This window comes from Chiloscyllium punctatum, chromosome 4 (assembly GCF_047496795.1).
Source record: "Chiloscyllium punctatum isolate Juve2018m chromosome 4, sChiPun1.3, whole genome shotgun sequence".
Classification (NCBI taxonomy): domain Eukaryota; kingdom Metazoa; phylum Chordata; class Chondrichthyes; order Orectolobiformes; family Hemiscylliidae; genus Chiloscyllium; species Chiloscyllium punctatum.
The window spans coordinates 87,156,089-87,174,325 of record NC_092742.1 but is presented as its reverse complement, the minus strand read 5'-3'; the positions used below and the strand labels follow the sequence as shown (position 1 = coordinate 87,174,325).

The following is an 18,237-nucleotide window of genomic DNA, read 5'->3' as shown; positions in this document are numbered from 1 at the left end:
AATTTGTTGTGGAGAAAATATAGAGAATCAAAGAGAGATGCAGAGAGTTCTTCAAGAATTAGGTCTTTTGTTTGCAAACAAAAAACCATGACACTGAGAAAGCAGATTCTTGAATACTCACGAACCTCAGGGTCCCTGGATTTTTATATTTTTTTTATCATGTTACTGTTATCAGCATGTCCAACTATATTAATCAAAGTACCTCACTCTAGCAACACAATAAACCAATGATGTTAGTTCCCATTATCTCTTTAATTGTACATTCTACTTAATGTTATTCTAATGTCACGGTTAGATATTTATTGCTAACTCTGCTACAGTGATCTTCCATTGCAGACTAACCTGTCATGTTAGATATTTAGCTATTCCATCTGTTATAATAGTCTCCTGTCTCAAGCTGACTCTACGAACTATTAATTAGATATTTTAATGTCATGTCCCAAATATTTATTGTCCCAATCTTGCCATAATAAAAATTAACAGAGAAACATGCTTTATTACTTGTGTTATCTCATCTTGCCATAGTGACCTTTCAGCCTTAACCTTACTCTGCTAATTGGTGTAAGAGCGTTCCACTTTGCTTATCCCATCTTGCCTTCCACAGACCACGGATTGCCAGTGGTCTTCATGCTTTAACCCTTCCCATGCTTTCATGTTCTTTATTTTCCCTAAAGCTTACCTGCAACCACACATTAAACACTCAATCAGGAAACTGTTTAAATGACACGAACAATAAGCATCAAGGAACTTGTTTTCAGAATGTGCAGCAATCTTGATTTATAAAACAGTTCTTTTCTCATTTTATTCCTCAATTTAAAGTTGACGGAAATACAACAAAACATGATCTTTGTAATGTAAGCAGAATAGTAAAAAAAAACTCATTTAATATAGCACCTTTAAGCTGTGCAATATTTGATTCTTATGTTTTTAATGCATTGTTAAATCACTGCACCTGATGAAGAAATTTACCCTGGATTTAACACAAATCTAAAGAGGATTGCGTTCTTAAATTCAATTCATATAGAACTAAAATCGAGCGTACCTGCGAATTAAATTTCCACAAATCATAAGAAAACTTTATCTTTAAATTTATCATATCCCAACTGAAATAGATTCTGCTTGACGATTCATTGTGCATGAAATTATAACGGCTGTATCTTAAATTGAGCTTACATCGAAATAAAGTGGACTTTGTCTTTAAATTCAATTCCAACGGCTGCTAAAAATAAACTGGGCTGCATTTTTCAAGGAGCATGTTCTGTTTTTTTTGGCTATGCAGCAGATTGCAAGTTAATTCATGAAAGGATCCTGATGTTAGACCTGCATCATATTTTCCCTGAGGTTCTATTTAGTGCTGAATACTTTAGAACTGGGGACTATTGTATTTATGATCCACAAACCAAAAAGGCGCGTGTCGGCCGAAAACTGCAATATGCAGGAGTTTTGCTTGCAGTGAAACCTAAAAGAACCATCTGATGCCAAGAAATCAAAAACAAAAGGAGAATAAGGTCAATTAGCTCACCAAGCTTACCCCAATCACATACTTGGTACAACCCATGATGGATTCTTATGCTACCTACCAAACCTAGGTGCCAATTGGGATTCAGAGGTTAGCATTCTTACTTCTGATTCAGAATGTTATATGATCAAAGTCCACTTCCATGATCTGAGCAAGTGATTACTGACTAATAGCTACCTTTCAAACCTATGTCTGAGTTAAATAACCAGCTTGTGAGAGTGTGAGATGTGCAACTTCTTTTTTAATGATGGCCTTTCAAAAGTAAAATATGCCTTTATATAGTTTCTCATAATGCCAGAACATCTCAAAGCTCTGCTCAATCTGACACTGATAAGGTTTGATAAGGTTCCCCATATTGCACAAAATACGGAGGCATGGGATTGAGGGTGATTTAGCGGTTTGGATCAGAAATTGGAAATGTTCATCTTGGAGTTCAGTTACCAGTGGTGTACCATAGGGGTCTGTTTTGGGTCCATTGCTGTTTGTCATTTTAGATGAAGGTGTACAAGGATGAGTTAGTAAATTTGTGGATGATACTAAGGTCAGTAGAGTTGTGGGTAGTGCAGAAGGATGTTATAGATTACAGAGGGACATAGATAAGCTGCAGAGCTGGGCTGACAGGTGGCAAATGGAGCTCAATTCAGAAAAGTGTGAGGTGGAAGGAGCAAGAGGAATGCAGGGTACTGGGCTAATGGTAAGATTTTTGGTAGTGTAGATGAGCAGAGAGATCTCAGTGTCCATTTACATAGATCCCTGAATGTTGCCACCCAGGTTGATAGGGTTGTTAAGAGGTATTCGATGTGTTAGCTTTTATTACTAGAGGGGTTTCGGAACCATGAGGTCATACTGCAGCTGTACAAAACTCTGGTGCAGCTGCGCTTTGAGTATTGCGTACAGTTTTGGTCACCGCATTACAGGAAGGATGTGAAAGCAGTGGGAAGGGTTCAAAGGAGATTTACTAGAATGTTGACTGGTACTGAGAGAAGGTCTTACAAGGAAAGGCTGAGGGACTTGAGCTGTTTTCGTTAGAAAGAAGGTTGAGAGGTGACGTAATTGAGACATATAAGATAATCAGAGGATTAGACAGAGTAGACAGTAAAAGCCTTTTTCCTCGGATGTTGATGACTAACACAAGTGGGCATTGTTTTAAATTGAGGGGTGATAGATATCAGGAACAGGATAGATATCAGAGGAAGTTTCTTTTCTCAGAGAGTAGTAGGGGCATGGAACACATTGCTTGCAACAGTAGTAGACTCACCAAGTTTAAGGGCACTTGAATAGTCATTGGATAGACATTTGGACAAAAATGGAATATTGTAGGTTAGATGGGCTTCAGATTGGTTTCACAGGTTGATGCAACATCGAGGGCCACAGGGCCTGTACTGCACTGAAATGTTCTATGTTCTATGAAGCGCATGGGCCATTTCATAGACAACAAAGACGCACAAGCAGTGAACAGAAATGACCACATCAACAAGCATAATTCTATTAGTTCTAAATATTAGTTTTAAATAGTGAAGGAAAAGGATAGACCAGATCTAAAAGTCAAAGTTCTAAATTGGAGGAAGGCTAATTTTGACAGTATTAGGCAAGAACTTTAAAAAGCTGATTGGGGGCAGATATTGGCAGATAAAAGGGCAGCTGGAAAATGGGAAGCCTTCAGAAATGAGATAACGAGAATCCAGAGAAAGTTTATTCCTGTCAGGGTGAAAGGAAAGGCTGTTAGGTATAGGGAATGCTGGATGATTAAAGAAATTGAGGGTTTGGGTAAGAAAAAGAAGGAAGCATATGTCAGGTATAGACAGGATAGATTGAGTGAATCCTTATAAGAGTATAAAGGCAGTGGGAGTATACTTAAGAGGGAAATGTGGAGGGCAAAAAGGGGATATGAAATAGCTTTGGCAAATAGAATTAAGGAGAATTCAAAGGGTTTTTACAAACACCTTAAGGACAGAAGGGTAACAAGGGAGAGAATAGGGCCCTCAAAGATCAGCAAGGCGGCCATTGTGTGGGGCCGCAGAAGGTGGGGGAGATACTAAACGAGTATTTTGCATCAATGGTTACTGTGGAAAAGAACATGGAAGATGTAGAATTTAAGGAAATAGATGGTGACATCTTGAAATTTGTCCATATTACAGAGGAAGAAATGCTGGATGTCTTGAAATGCATAGAAGTAGATAAATCCCCAGGACCTGATCAGGTGTACCCTAGAACTCTGTAGGAAGCTATGGAAGTGATTGCTAGGCCTCTTGCTGAGATATTTGTATCATGGATGGTCACAGGTGAGGTGCAGGAAGACTGGAGATTGGCTAACGTGGTGCCACTGTTTAAGAAGGGTGGTAAGCCAGGGAACTATAGACCAGTGAGTGTGACGTTGGTGGTGGGCAAGTTGTTGGAGGGAATCCTGAGGGACAGGATGTACGTGTACGTGGAAAGGCAAGGACTGATTAGGGATAATCAGCATAGCTTTGTGCATGGGAAATCATGTCTCACAAACTTGATTGAGTTTTTTGAAGATGTAAGAAAGAGGATTGATGAGGGCAGAGCAGTAGACGTGATCTATATGGACGTTAGTAAGGCATTCGACAAGGATCCGTATAGGAGATTGGTTGGCAAAGTTAGATCTCATGGAATACAGGGAAAACTAGTTATTTGAGTACAGAACTGGCTCAAAGGTAGAAGACAGAGGGTGGTGTTGGAGGGTTGTTTTTCAGACTGGAGGCCTGTGACCAGTGGAGTGCCACAAGGATCGGTGCTGGGTGCTCTACTTTTCACCATTTATATAAATGATTTGGATGTGAGCATAAGAGGTATAGTTAGTAAGTTTGCAGATGACACCGAAATTGGAGGTATAGTGGACAGCGAAGAGGATTACCTTGGATTACAACAGGATCTTGATCAGATGGGCCAATGGGCTGAGGAGTGGCAGATGGAGTTTAATTTAGATAAATGCGAGGTGCTGTATTTTTGGAAAGTAAATCTTAGCAGGACTTATACACTTAATGGTAAGGTCCTGGGGAATGTTGCTGAACAAAGAGACCTTGGAGTGCAGGTTCATAACTCCTTGAAAGTGGAGTCGCAGGTAGATAGGATAGTGAAGAAGGCATTTGGTATGTTTTCCTTTATTGGTCAGAGTATTGAGTACAGGAGTTGGGAGATCATGTTGCGGCTGTACAGGACATTGGTTAGACCACTGTTGGAATATTACGTGCAATTCTGGTCTCCTTCCTATCGGAAAGATGCTGTGCAACTTGAAAGGGTTCAGAAAAGGTTTACAAGGATGTTGCCAGCATTGGAGGATTTGAGCTATAGGGAGATGCTGAACAGGCTGGGGCTGTTTTCCCTGGAGCGTCGGAGGCTGAGGGGTTACCTTGTAGAGGTTTACAAAATCATGAGGGGCATGGATAGGATAAATAGACAAAATCTTTTCCAAGGGGTGGGGGAGTCCAGAACTAGAGGGCATAGGTTTAGGGTGAGAGGGGAAGGATATAAAAGTGACTTAAGGGGCAACTTTTTCATGCAGAGGGTGGTGCGTGTATGGAATGAGCTGCTAGAGGAAGTGGTGGAGGCTGGTACAACTACAACATTTATCTGAATGGGCATGTAAATAGGAAGGGTTTGGAGGGACATGGGCTGGATGATGGCAGGTGGGACTAGATTGGTTTGGGATATCTGGTTGGCATGGACGAGTTGGACCGAAGGTTCTGTTTCTGTGCTGTACATCTCTATGACTCTATCTGCCTTTATGATGCTGCATGAGGGATAAATATTGTCTGGTAGCCCTGGTAAAACTCCCCCTATTCTGCTTTGCACATGGTACCATGAGATCTTTCTCAAACATCTGAGGGGAGAGACAGGGATTCAGTTCATGGTGTCATCTAACAGGCAGCATCTGCAGCAGAGCAGCACTCCCTCTGTACTGTAATGTAATGTTGGCCCAAGATTAACATGTCCATACGTGGTTGGTTCAAGTGTCTGGAGCAGATTTCGAAACAACCAGTTATGGACATGAGGATTACTAACTTAACCAGAAATGATTCCTGACCCCAAAGGTCAGGAAGTGCCATGAGCATATTCATCCTGTCATGTTAAACTCTTTCTGTGGTAGTGTTAAATAACCTGAATGTGGTGAAGGAAACAACCAACATAATTACACAGTATTGGATGAGTACCATTCAAATCATTTCATTATCAATGTGATCCCAGCATGAACCAGTTCAGCTTACTGCATTAGCAAACTAAATGTACCACCACCTCTGAATTGGTGAAAGCAAATTCCAATGGATGGGATTCCTGCTGCGTGGGATTATTAATTTAATGTTGAGTGAAAATGTCTTGGTTCCTATCTAATTTACAGCATGGATTCTGCTGTCATGATACTGGCAAATCTGTCACTCGGTTATATCAGGTATATTTGATGGTGTCTTCTTACATCTGCTAATGTGCAGGTCAATGTGAAAATCAGTACAGATATTCTGCCTACCCCACTGGGTCGGAAAGTGTGGCACTGGAAAAGCATAGCAGGTCAGGCAACGTCCGAGGAACAGGGGAACCGACATTTCGGGCATAAGCCCTTCATCAGGAATGTCAGGGGGAGGTGAAGGGAGATGAGTGAGATATATAGGAGGGGAGGGTGGGGGTGAGGCTGGGGCAAGGTATCTGGGAAGATGATACGTAGATGCAGGTAGGGTTGATGGCGTTAGTTCAGAGTGGAGTGGATAGGTGGGAAGACATTGGGCAGGTAGGACAGTTCAAGAGGGCGGTGCCGAGTTGAAGGGTTGGTCGGGGATGAAGTGAGGAAAGAGGAGATAAAATCAATGTTGAAATCTACTGTGTGCTGTGTTTAAATTCTCACTCCTAAACTTGGTAAAAATGACCGTAATGGTATTAAATTGTTCAACCAACCTATTAATTTTGATTTGGTAATGATTGAGAAAGTTAAGAATTTAGGAGAAAGCAAGTTATTAATGACATAATAAATTAAAATCATTAAATGCCCTCTCTGGCCTTGAAATAATAAGTTTATAGTTGTAGAGTCTAATTCTTTCAGAAGTCGGTTTACAATACACGTTTAAAATAATGAAAAATAAGGTTTCATAAAGATTTTTCTGTCTTTTAATTCTCCATTGGTCTCATCTGTATTTCCTAGTCTTTATTTTTCATCCTGTTTTAAATCTAATTTATATTTTCTGCTTCTTACTTCCTGGTTTAAACTGTGTGACTCAGAGCAGTTATTCCAATTTGATTAGCTGATAAGCTGCTCTGTTGTTGCCCTGTTCACAGATGCCACAGATCTCCTGGATCAAACTGGATCAAATGCCAATAGACAGAAAATCTCTGCTAATAAACTCAGAAAGAACATAAGAAATACAAGCAAACGTAGGTCATTTGGGTCTTTGAACTACACCATCTTTCGATGAGATGAATGCTGCATTTTCAACATATCCCTTAAATTTCCTTCATGATTCTAAATTTATCAATTTCTGCCATATATACTCAACAGCTGTACATCCACAGCTCTCTGAAGTGCAAAATCTCAAAGATGAATAACTCTTGAAGTAAAAAAATGTCTCTTATCATGAATCAAATTCTAATAGACAGAACGTCTCTGCTGGCAAGCCCAGAAAGAACATAAGATAAACGAGGAAATACAGGTTATTTGGAACTTTGAATGTACTCTACCTTTCAATGAGGTGAAGACTGCATATTCACCATATCCCTTGAATTTCTTCATAACTCCTGATGGATCCATATCTATCATACATACTCAACAGCTGTATATCTGCTGCACTCTGAAGTACAAAATTTCAATAATGAGTTGAAACACTTGAGTTAAAAAGAAAGTCGCAACTCAATCCTAAATGGCTGATCTCTTATTCTGTGACTGTAATGTCAAGTTCTAGAGTCTCCTTCCAGGGAAAAATCTCAATTGCAGTAAGGTGCCCTTTCTGCAATCCTTTTACAAGGTTATGATCTCTGTGGGGTAAGTGTAAAACAAAATAACTAAATTTGCACAAACAGCCTCCAAATTACAGAAGTACCAACAAACTTTTTGACTTTTTATAACTTGAACATGGTCAGCAACAACATGTTACGTGTGAATTAATGGGCAAAAGTTACACTTCAAACACCACCTGAAATAGTTCATTCAAAAAAGATAGTTCTTAGATAAACCACAAGCACTCCCAGCATCCTCTCTGACATGAGACACCATGTACAGTTCCACGGTTCCCCAACTCAAGCTTTGATAACCAGTATCTTTCACTTCTCTCATTCACTCACTGGCATCTATATTCTATTCAAGATCCCTGGAAACAGTCATCAGCCAATGACATAATCTGGCAGAACATCTACAGTTATGTTCACATCAATCTTGATGGCACAAATTTCTCAGAGACTCCTCTATATTACTCCATTTAACAAACCCAGTTACTCAGCTCTGGCAAAACTGTGGCAGCAATAGTAAAATAGCCCAGTGCCTCAATCCTTGCTTTCACATGATCTTTGTCTTTTCTTGTGCTGCTATTTCTGGATTACATACACAGCACTCCTTATAAATGTGCTTTTTCTGATCTCTGCAGCACTGTTACCTATAGCTCTCTTCTGTGTCTGACCTTTTGTGAATTAACCTCTTTTCTGTTGGTACAGTTTTCAGGTTAAGGGTCACCAGGTCATATGGCCTAGTATTTCTTATTAGCGAAGAAAATCATAATTAATCCCTTTAGAATTTATGAAAATGCCTAAAAACCTTTCTCAAGCATTCTTAAAACCACTCTGTACTATGCCCATATCTAAAAGCATTCCAATAATCAAATCCAATGTACCGTTCACCTCCTGTATTATTTACTGTATCTTCATGTTAAAAAAAGCTCTGACTACACCTATTTCTTAATCTATTTCCATTTACTATATAGTTTGCTTTTTTACTTTTCCTGTCAAACTTCAACACATCCACCTGCCATGTTCTTGCCTCTCTCCCAATCTGTCTATGTTGCTCTGCAGCCTCTTTATATCATTCTCATTGACTTTTTCCCATCTAATTTTATATCATCAGCAAACTCAGATACTCAGATATGCCCAGTCCCCTCATGTAAGTTATTAGTATAGGTTGCAAATTGCTGAAGCCAAGTCTTTATCATTGTGCTAGCTTACTAACAGCTTGCCAATTGAAAATGTCTGATTCATTCCCATCCTCTTGTCTGTTAACAAACCCTTAATCCATGCTAATATATTATCTGAAAACCCTTTCCTAATTTTCCAATGCCTTCCATACAATACCTTGTCAAAAGCTTTTTTAAAATCAAAATATTCTATTTCCACTTGTTCTGCTTACCTTTCCTACTAGCTACATCCTCCCGGAAGCATGATTTTCCTTTCATAAGTCTACACTGACTTTTTTCAAATAGTTCAGCATTTTTTTATCAAACTTGTAAATCAAGCACTTCATTTACTACTAAAGTTATAATAAAATGCCTTTATCTTCCCCATTTTTTCTCTTTTGTCTATTAATAGACATCTAAATTTGCTGTTTTCCAATTCTTAGGAACTGCTTTTATTATCTAAGGAATGCTGGAGGGTCAAAAATGTTGCATCCACAATTCCTGTAATGGAGCCATAGCTTCCCACTCTCACCAGACAGATTTGTTTGTGGAGCTTGAGATAGTTTCAAATCGGCCTTTTCAGGAATGCTATTACACTCTGGAGCAGGTGGGACGTGTACCTGCATCTCCTGGATCAAAGGCAGGGATTCTACCTCACCATCACAAGAACCTTAGGGAGGTGGTTTAACCTGAGGGTCATCATGCTTCAGGCAAGTGGTAATGTTGAGACGGCCTTTATGGTGACCTCAACCAGTGCATGGTTAGCATCACTCTACATTGTAAACTAGCTATCCAGACAACTGAGTTAACCAGCCCCCATTCCTGTAGCTTTTTAAAATGTGTATGGTTAGCATCACTCTACATTGTAAACTAGTCATCCAGCCAACTGAGTTAACCACGCTCCTTTCCTGTAGCTTTTTAAAATTACCCTTGGCTCTCCATTATTTCCAGAAATGGTTTTGCGTCTTCTATCATCAAGACAAAATATGCAAAATATTTCTTTATTTTCTCTGCTATTTCCTTGTTTCATTTCACCTGTCTCAGACTCCAGTAGGCTCACATTTACTTTTACGAATCTATTGCTCTAATTTCCATAGAATATTTGTAAGTTTCTTTATGTCCATGCTGGTTTTCTTTTGCCAATTTCATGGTCTCTCTTGTTTAGATTCTAAAATCCTTCCAATGTTCATGCGTGCTACTTTTTCTTGCAACATTTTAATGCTCTTCCTCAGGGTCTAGTGCGAGAATCATAGAGTCATACAGCATGGAAACAGACCCAAATATTCAACACCAACCACATTGTCAAACTAAGCTAGTCTCACTTTGAGTCAAAAAGCGTCACGTTAAAAAAGCACAGCAGGTCAAGCAGCATCTGAGGAGCAGGAGAGTTGATGTTTCGGGCAGGAAATGTGGAACAGTCCCTCTTCCGCAGATACACTGGCACCATTCCCCACCTTTTCCTCTGCTACATTGATCACTACATCAGCATGACCTCATGCTCTCACAAGGTAGTTAAACACTTCATCAACTTCACCCACACAATCCACCCTGACCACAAGTTCACATGGACCATCTCCAACTCCTCCTTCCCATCCCTGGATGTTTCCACCTGAAAAAAACAGCCATCTATTTCAAACTCACTGACTCCCTCAGCCACCTGGTCTACACCTCCTCCCACCCCACGTCCTGTAAAAATGCAACCCCTGACTCCCAATTTCTCCATCTCCACCGTATCTGGTCCCAGGAGGAACAATTCCACTCCAGAATATCCCAGATGGTCTCCTATTTCCAAGAATGACAACTTCCCCTCTCACATCATCAATAATGCCCTGCAGGGCATCTCTTCCACTTCCCACACCTCTGCCTTGAACTCCACCCCTCCAACCGCAACAAAGTTAGAGCCCCCCCCGGTCCTTATCTACCATCCAACCAATCTCCAGTATAACATATCCTCTGCCATTTCCACCACATACAATCAGACCCTACCACCAGAGATCTATTTCCTTTCGCAGCCCTACTTGCTTTCCGCAAAGACCATTTCCTCCACAACTTCCTCGTTAGGTCCATGCCCCTCACCAATCCACCCTCCACTCCTGGCACCTTCCCTTGCCATCACATGAGATGTAAAATGTGCACTTATACCTCCCCCCTCACCTCTGTCCAAGACCCTAAAGGATCATTTCAAATCCTGTGGAAATTTTTGTGCACATCATCTACTGCATCCGCTGCTCTCAATGTGGTCTCCTCTACATCGAGGAGACAGAATGCCAACTCATGGAGTGTTTCAGGGAACATCTCTGGGATACATGAACCAAACAGTCCCATTGCCCTTGTCTATTTACCCTATTCATGCCCTTCATGATTTTATAAACCTCTATAAGGTCACCCCTCAGCCTCTAATGTTCCAGAGAAATCAGCCCAGCCTATTCCACCTCTCCCTATAACTCAAACCCGCCAACCCTGGCAACATCCTTGCAAATCTTTACTGAACCCTTTCAAGTTTAACAACATCCTTTCTCTAGCAGGGAGATCAGAATTAATACAATATTGCTAACCAAGTGGCCTAACCAATGTCCTGTACAGTCACAACACAAAACTCTCAACTTCTATACTCACTACATTGACCTATAAAAGCAAACATACCAAACACCTTCTTCACTACCATGTCTACATGTGACTCCATTTTCAAGGAGCTATGAACCTGTACTCCAAGGTCTCTTTATTCAGCAACACTCCCCAGGACTTTACCATTAAATGTGTAAGTCCTACCCTGATTTGCCTTTCCAAAATCCAACACCTTACATTCACCTAAATTCAACTCCATCTGCCATTCCTGAGCTCATCGGCACATCTTGCCTGCATTTGGCCCCTTTCTCTCCAAACCTTTCCGATGTATGTACTTATCCAAATGCAGTTTAAATGTTGTAACTGTAACTACATCCATCACTTCCTCAGGAAGTTCATTCCATACACGAGCCATTCCCTGTGTAAAAAAGTTGCCCCTCATGTCCTTTTTAAATCTTTCTCCTCTCACCTTAAAAATATGCCCCCCCCAATTTTGAACTCCCTTACCTGAGGGAAAGACCCTTGCTAGTCACCTTATCTAAGCCCCTCATGATTTTATTCAACTCCCATCATTAGCCATGGTGGGAAGATATTTTCCTATGCTTCTTTAAGTCTTAGAGTATATTTCAATTCTTAAAATGTTAGCCACTGCACATTTACCATTGTGTTTTTAAGTTGAGCTTCCTATCCGTCTTGGCAAACTTATGCCTTATAATTGCACAATTTATTTTGTTTAAATTTAAGATTCTAATTTCACACATAACCAAATAATTTTCAAAGTTAATATAAAATGCCATCATATTCTGCTCTCTCTTCCCTATAGGTCCCTTGACTACAAGTTTATAATTAACCCTTGCTGAGTAGCCTATTTTCTTGTTAGCATCTTGACATATTGACCTAGAAAACTATCTTGTACATCTCTGTGAACTTATCACAATTATATAAGTTTGTGTTTGTCTGTTTTATGCAAATATTGATATATCAATGATTTCTCTTTTGTGGTGTTATGTGCATCACTAATTTCCTGATTTATACTCTGCCCAATAATGAGTTGATACATATTCGGCAATCATCAGTTTAACCAGACTCTGTGTGTTCCCAGCAGAGTTTTGGCTTCTTTATCAAGGTGTGCCCAAGTTAAACACAAATTATACTGCAAATTAAGATCACATCTTGACCATATCGTTACTATTGTAGTGTCTATATTGGTGAAGTGGTGAAAATCAGCCATTAGATTAGAATTACACATGCCATTAGCACAAGTTCATTCAATTACTTTGGTCAAAACCAAACTGACTGAAAGTGTAATTTTCAGCTCAAAGCTGCTAGTTCTCGGAATCAAGCTAGTATTCAGTTATAGATTGACTGCTTTATAAAAAGAAAATCTTTGCAGGATACTCCAAGTTAAGCTTAGAAAGCTCATAGACAGTCAACACAGCCGAGTCAATCAGCCTGTTGAGTTCAACCTATTTTGTGACAGGTTGAGATTTAGTCAAAATTTCAGGTGGGATAAAACATCACCAGTTATTGAGAAAAATTGTCGTTAATTTCTACATACAGAGCACCACCCAGATCAGACAGGACAGCAGGCATGTTCAAAGAATCCTTCCTTTTTTCTACTTCTCTTCTTGATGCTCTGGTCTTTTCAACATCTGGAAAACTCAAGAAGGTTAGAGTGGAGTCTTCTTTCACAATCTTTGCCCATGGCCTACCGCAATGAATCATCAGAGTTTCTTACTTCATATTCTTTGTCAAATTGAAAGGAGCCCTTGATCTCATAGATATTCACTTTAATTCAAAATATCCCATGCAATGTCAAGATCTCAGTCCAAGCTTTAAGTTAAGTGTCCCACCTTTTGATGTCAAACATCTGCCATTACCCTTTTTGAGCTCTGCATGCATTGTGTGGCCATATTTGGTTATTCTTACCTCATTTCTTCCCTGTCTCTCCGTTAGCTGTTTTTTCCAACTCGTTCGATCCACCCATTCATTCCGTTATTGATGCCGGTATCTGCTAACAAGCATTCACAGCAGCCCTTCACTGCAGCCATTTTTATCCCTTAACAGGTTGTGAACTAGGCCACTGTTCACTGCAGGCGCATCTAAATTTTCCCACACGTTTCTGACTATCACAAGAAAAATTAAATGATCGATCTCACAGCTTCATTCTTATCGCTTCCAATGATGGCTTTTAAGCTGACAAGACATAAGAGCATGAGCAGTTCAAATGGCCATCAAGTCTGCTCCATTACTCAATGCTGATCTGATAATCCTCAACTACATTCTCTTGGCTTTTCCCCATAATTCTTGATTCCCTTCAATGTACTAATGACCCAGCCTGGACAGTCCTCTACAGTAAAGAATTCCACCTTCTCACTAAAGAAGAAATTCCCCATCTCTGTCTTAAATGGGCAAAGCCTTAGTCTGAGATTGTGCCCTCTGGTCCTAGATTTTCCCACATTGAGAAACACCTTTCCACATAGAGTCATAGAGATGTACAGACCCTTCGATCCAATCGGTCCATGCCAACCAGATATCCCAATCCAATCTAGTCCCACCTGCCAGCACCCGGCCCATATCCCTCCAAACCCTTCCTATTCATATACCCATCCAAATGCCTCTTAAATATTGCAATTGTACCAGCCTCCACTGACTACCCCTCAAAGAGTTTTCAATAAGGTCATTTCTCATTCTTCTGAACTCTAATGAGTACTGATCCAACCTACTCAACCTGCCCTCAATTCCAGCAATTTCTGTTTTTGTTTCTGCACCTGCAGTTCTATAGTTTTTTTAGTGCTTAAGATCAGCTGCTTTGGTGATGGAAGGATAACTGCTGGTATAATTCCTCCCCCCCCCCCACCACCAATTTGGCTAAACATCTCAAATTGAGAGACTGGGACCTCCAATAGTCCCTCAACATTGCACTGGGAACAGCAATTGGCTTTTGTTCTCATGCCTCTAGAGTGGGACTTTAAATCCTGATGTTAAATTCTTCGGATTAGGTGGTGCTGCTTGAAATAAAAATAAAACGCTGGAACTCACAGCGGGTCAGGCAGCATCCATGGGGAGAGAGCAAGCAGACCTTTGGCCTCGAGATGACTCTTCATCAGAGCTGAGCTGTACTCTGATGAAGGTCTAGATTAGAGTGGTGCTGGAAAAGCACAGCAGCTCAGGCAGCATCCGAGGTGCTGGAAAATCGACGTTTGGGGCAAAAGCCCTTCATCAGGAAACGTCGATTCTCCTGCTCCTCGGATGCTGCCTGACCTGCTGTGCTTTTTTGCAACACCACACTCTCGACTTCAAATGTAAGCTTGCTGTCTCTCTCCGGATGCTGTCTGACCCGCTGGATGATTTCCAGCATTGTTTTTTTTTGTTTTCAGTACAGGTTCCAGTTCCTGCTCGGAGGTGCTCCTTAACTGGTCTCCAAATGGTGCTTCTAGTCAATGGAGAGAGGTTTCTATTCCCTCAATGTGGGTTCAGGTCGACTCCATAGGATTGCTATAATTTGAAAGGTGCAAAGTTTCATTTTTCTGAAAACAAAGAATACTGATATATTTTTTTAACTCAAGATCTATCCTTTCAGCCAATGGCATATAATTTTTAAAAAATACATATTGAAACTTGAAGGGTGTTGAATGTTTGAGAGAGGGGATGGCGGTAATCTTACCGTGGAAAAAAATCGTGAGAGTCTACATAACTGAAAAATCATAACTTCAAGCAAGGATTCCTGTAGCGAATTGGCACCATTCCCTTAATCATAGCGTAGAGTCCGTGTTTAAAACGACAGGCAAAATGCATATCCCAGCCGAGCTCCTTCTTGAATGACACTCCACCCACTCCACACCCACACAAACAAAAACCAAACTCTTCCAAATGTCAGTCAAACTCACACAGCATCTAATCCTTGGGATTTCCAAACACACGCACAACACAGACATACACGCGCGATAAACATCTCGCACCAAATTCAACTCCGAAACTTCGACCCTGAGCTTGGGAGAAACATTCTTTCCTATTTGCTGAAAGAAAGAAGTATAATTTTCTTGGGCAAATCCTCCACAAGCGTTGGAACCCGCTGGAATCGAGACTGGGTCCCATTTGCTGTCAGTTTCAGGATGATTCTGGGAGTTTCAGGTTGGATAATGCTGTGCCTTTTGGAACTGGCTTGGAGTGCAGAGCAGGTAAGGGGGGGCTGTGGGGGAGAGTTGGTGTACCCGGAGACAGGCTCAAGTCATTCTCACTTTATAAACGTATTTGTCCCTTAAACTATGCAGGAGAAATTCGATTTTATAAGATTGTGTAACAAAATAAAAAGGGTCCCGACCTGCTAATTTGGTTTTCCCGAAGCTGGAGAGTTTTTGTCGTGGAGAATGTGTTTTTTTTTGCAGGAGGGGTCTCGGTTGGTATGTCAGGAATATCGACCCCCGAACGAATTACGATTCAATGTGATGGAATCCATCCTTAGCGGGGCTGTGTAGTGAATTGTTAACTCTGAGCAATCTCTTCATGTCAGACACCAGGGGATGCCCCTGGTGAATAAGTTGAAACTGGCACATAGCCATACATCTGATAAGCGTGGTTATCCAGGGTTTTTGTTCGTTTATTTATTGCGGGAATGGGATGTGATTTTCGAATTTCCACCCCTCCTCAAATGGACACAGCCACCCCAATCATATTTAAGCCAAACCCTGAAACCAGGAGTTCCTCTGGCTCACTCCAAACTGTCTGCAGAAACGTACATTTTCAGACATATTCCCTACTCATCAAATGGCTTCCTTGCACCTTCTGGACAGGTTTTCTCAAATTAATCTCTGTTTCACCCTTTATCCGTTTTGCTAATTGGGAATACAGATCTATTCTGTCTTTACTTATGGTTTGATTAGCTTAGACTACCTACAGTGTGGAAACAGACCATTTGGCCCAACAAGTCCACACTGACCCTTCAAAGGGTAACTCACCCAGACCCATTCCCCTACCCTGTATTTGCCCTGACTAATGCACCTAACACGACAGGCAATTTAGCATGGCCAATTCACCTGGCCTGCACATCCTCGGACTTGGGGGAGGAAACCCCACGCAGACATGGGGAGAATGTGCAAACTCCACACAGACAATTGCCCGAGGTGGGAATCTAACCCAGATCCCTGGTGTTGTGCAGCAGCAGTGCTAACTACTGAGAAAAGTGCCACCCATGGTGTATGGTGTTAACATCTAATTCCCAACTGTGAACTGTAACCCTTTGTTGGCCAGCTGGACACGCGTTTTGACCATTCAGACTGCTTTACTGAAACGTCCTTTTAGTAAATACACCTGTCAAGTACATTTTACTTATGTTGTGAGACTTCCACTGAAGTTGGTGCATGTGACTAAAATAATGTCATTACTAACTATGCATTTGACAGCTCAGGCTATTCTAAAGCAGTACCAAAGAGTTCATTACCTTTTCTGACTGTCTCACGATAAATGGGACCATGCACAGGCAGGGTATTACATACACAGATCTATAATTCGGGGCCCAGTAGCCCTAATTCATTTACAGCAGGTACGGGCCAGCACCTGTAATACAACTGTGCCCTGTGTCCTTGCTTCAGCGGAGATACGCACGTCTATACACAACATGGGTTTGTCTCAAAATCTCTGGTGCCGCATTCCAGAGCATGCAAACACAAGAATGAGGGCACTGTACCACAACGGAGTAATTAAAGAGTGTGTGTTTATGTGGAATTTCAGGCTCCATTTATTTTGGCACAAGGAGAGGGCTGCAGATAAAGGACAGGGAGAAGCTGTGATAAACTTAGGCGACTCAGGCTGCTTGTAGTCAGCTGTGGCAGCAAAGAAACAACTTGTATTTATATCGTGTCTCTCAGCGCCTCAGGACCTTCTGAAGTGCTTCACAGCCAATGAGACAGTTTGCAAGTAGAATCACTGTTTCAATGTAGGAACACGCAGTGGCCTGTATGCACATAGCAAAGTCTCACAAACAGCAAAGAGACATATCGCAGATCATGTGTTTCTGTTGAGGGATTAGCCAGGGAATCAAGGAGAAGTCCACTTCTTCCACAAGATTCGGTGGAATCTTTAAATTGACCTGAAGGGGCCATATTTAATATTTTATCTAAAGTGGAACACCTCCTGAACAGAGCATGACTTTCTTTGTACACTTCTGAGTGTCAGTCTGAATTATACATTTAAGCCTTGGGTTTGGAACGGGGTTGGGGAGGGGAGGAAGTGAGATGAGGGTCACCTTGTGCATTGCCTTTGATGGGAAATGGAGACTTGATACTGCATTAGTATCATTTAAGCTGTAACCTTCTAAAGTGATCTATTGAGTGTTAAAGTGCCTTGTTGTGAATTGCATTACGTTTCAGGGTTGTGCTGAGAAGTTTGGAAAATGATGTGGTGAGTGTTTTGGGAGGGATGGCTGACTGGGAACCTCTGGTTGACCACCACTGGGAGTTCCTTCACTTCCTCCCCCCTGAGGGGTGTTTGAAGGCAAAGAGTATTTAATCCCATTAAGCAGCCTCTGCTCTGATTAAGCCTGGATGGAAAGACTCATGGATGGCCTTTCCACCTTGGAGCTAACTGAGGTGCATCTCCGAGAAGGTTCATCCATTCCATTCTTTCACATGCTCACTGTACCCTCTTCCTTCAGCCAGTGAACCCCACAATACCCACTTGTTTGTATTTACCTTTCACTGGGCAATCCTCAGACCCATGGCAGCCCTCGGTCTCTGCCATTTGCAATACCAACAGCTTCTAGATCCACTTAAGAGGCTGGATGGCACTTAACTATGGCAAGTCTTTCTCAATGGACGCAAATGCCAGGTCTCCAGCTGGCACATAAGATACCAGTCACTGGATTAGATCTGGTTCTCATCTCCAAATCAGTTATGCACTGAGAGAGATGACATAATATGATGAGTTCACCTCCCTGCAGTTAAATTATACAATTAACAGGATGATAGTAGTCAAACTAAATGGACCATGATCGTTTTTTAAATTTTTGACAATCAATTCCTGCGTTAACGGCACCACCAAGGAATCGAAAACGCA

The 18,237-nt window shown here is 41.2% G+C and overlaps 1 protein-coding gene across 1 annotated transcript in view; it reads left to right on the top strand.

The window, feature by feature from the left end:
* The first annotated feature begins 15,108 nt into the window (after positions 1-15,108).
* LOC140476502 (fibulin-7-like) overlaps positions 15,109-18,237 on the top strand; it is a 64,359-nt gene continuing 61,230 nt past the window's right edge. The window contains exon 1 of the mRNA XM_072569237.1: positions 15,109-15,365. Within this exon, the coding sequence (XP_072425338.1) occupies positions 15,300-15,365 (66 nt within the window). The 5' untranslated portion in view covers positions 15,109-15,299. The remainder of the gene's footprint in view (positions 15,366-18,237) is intronic.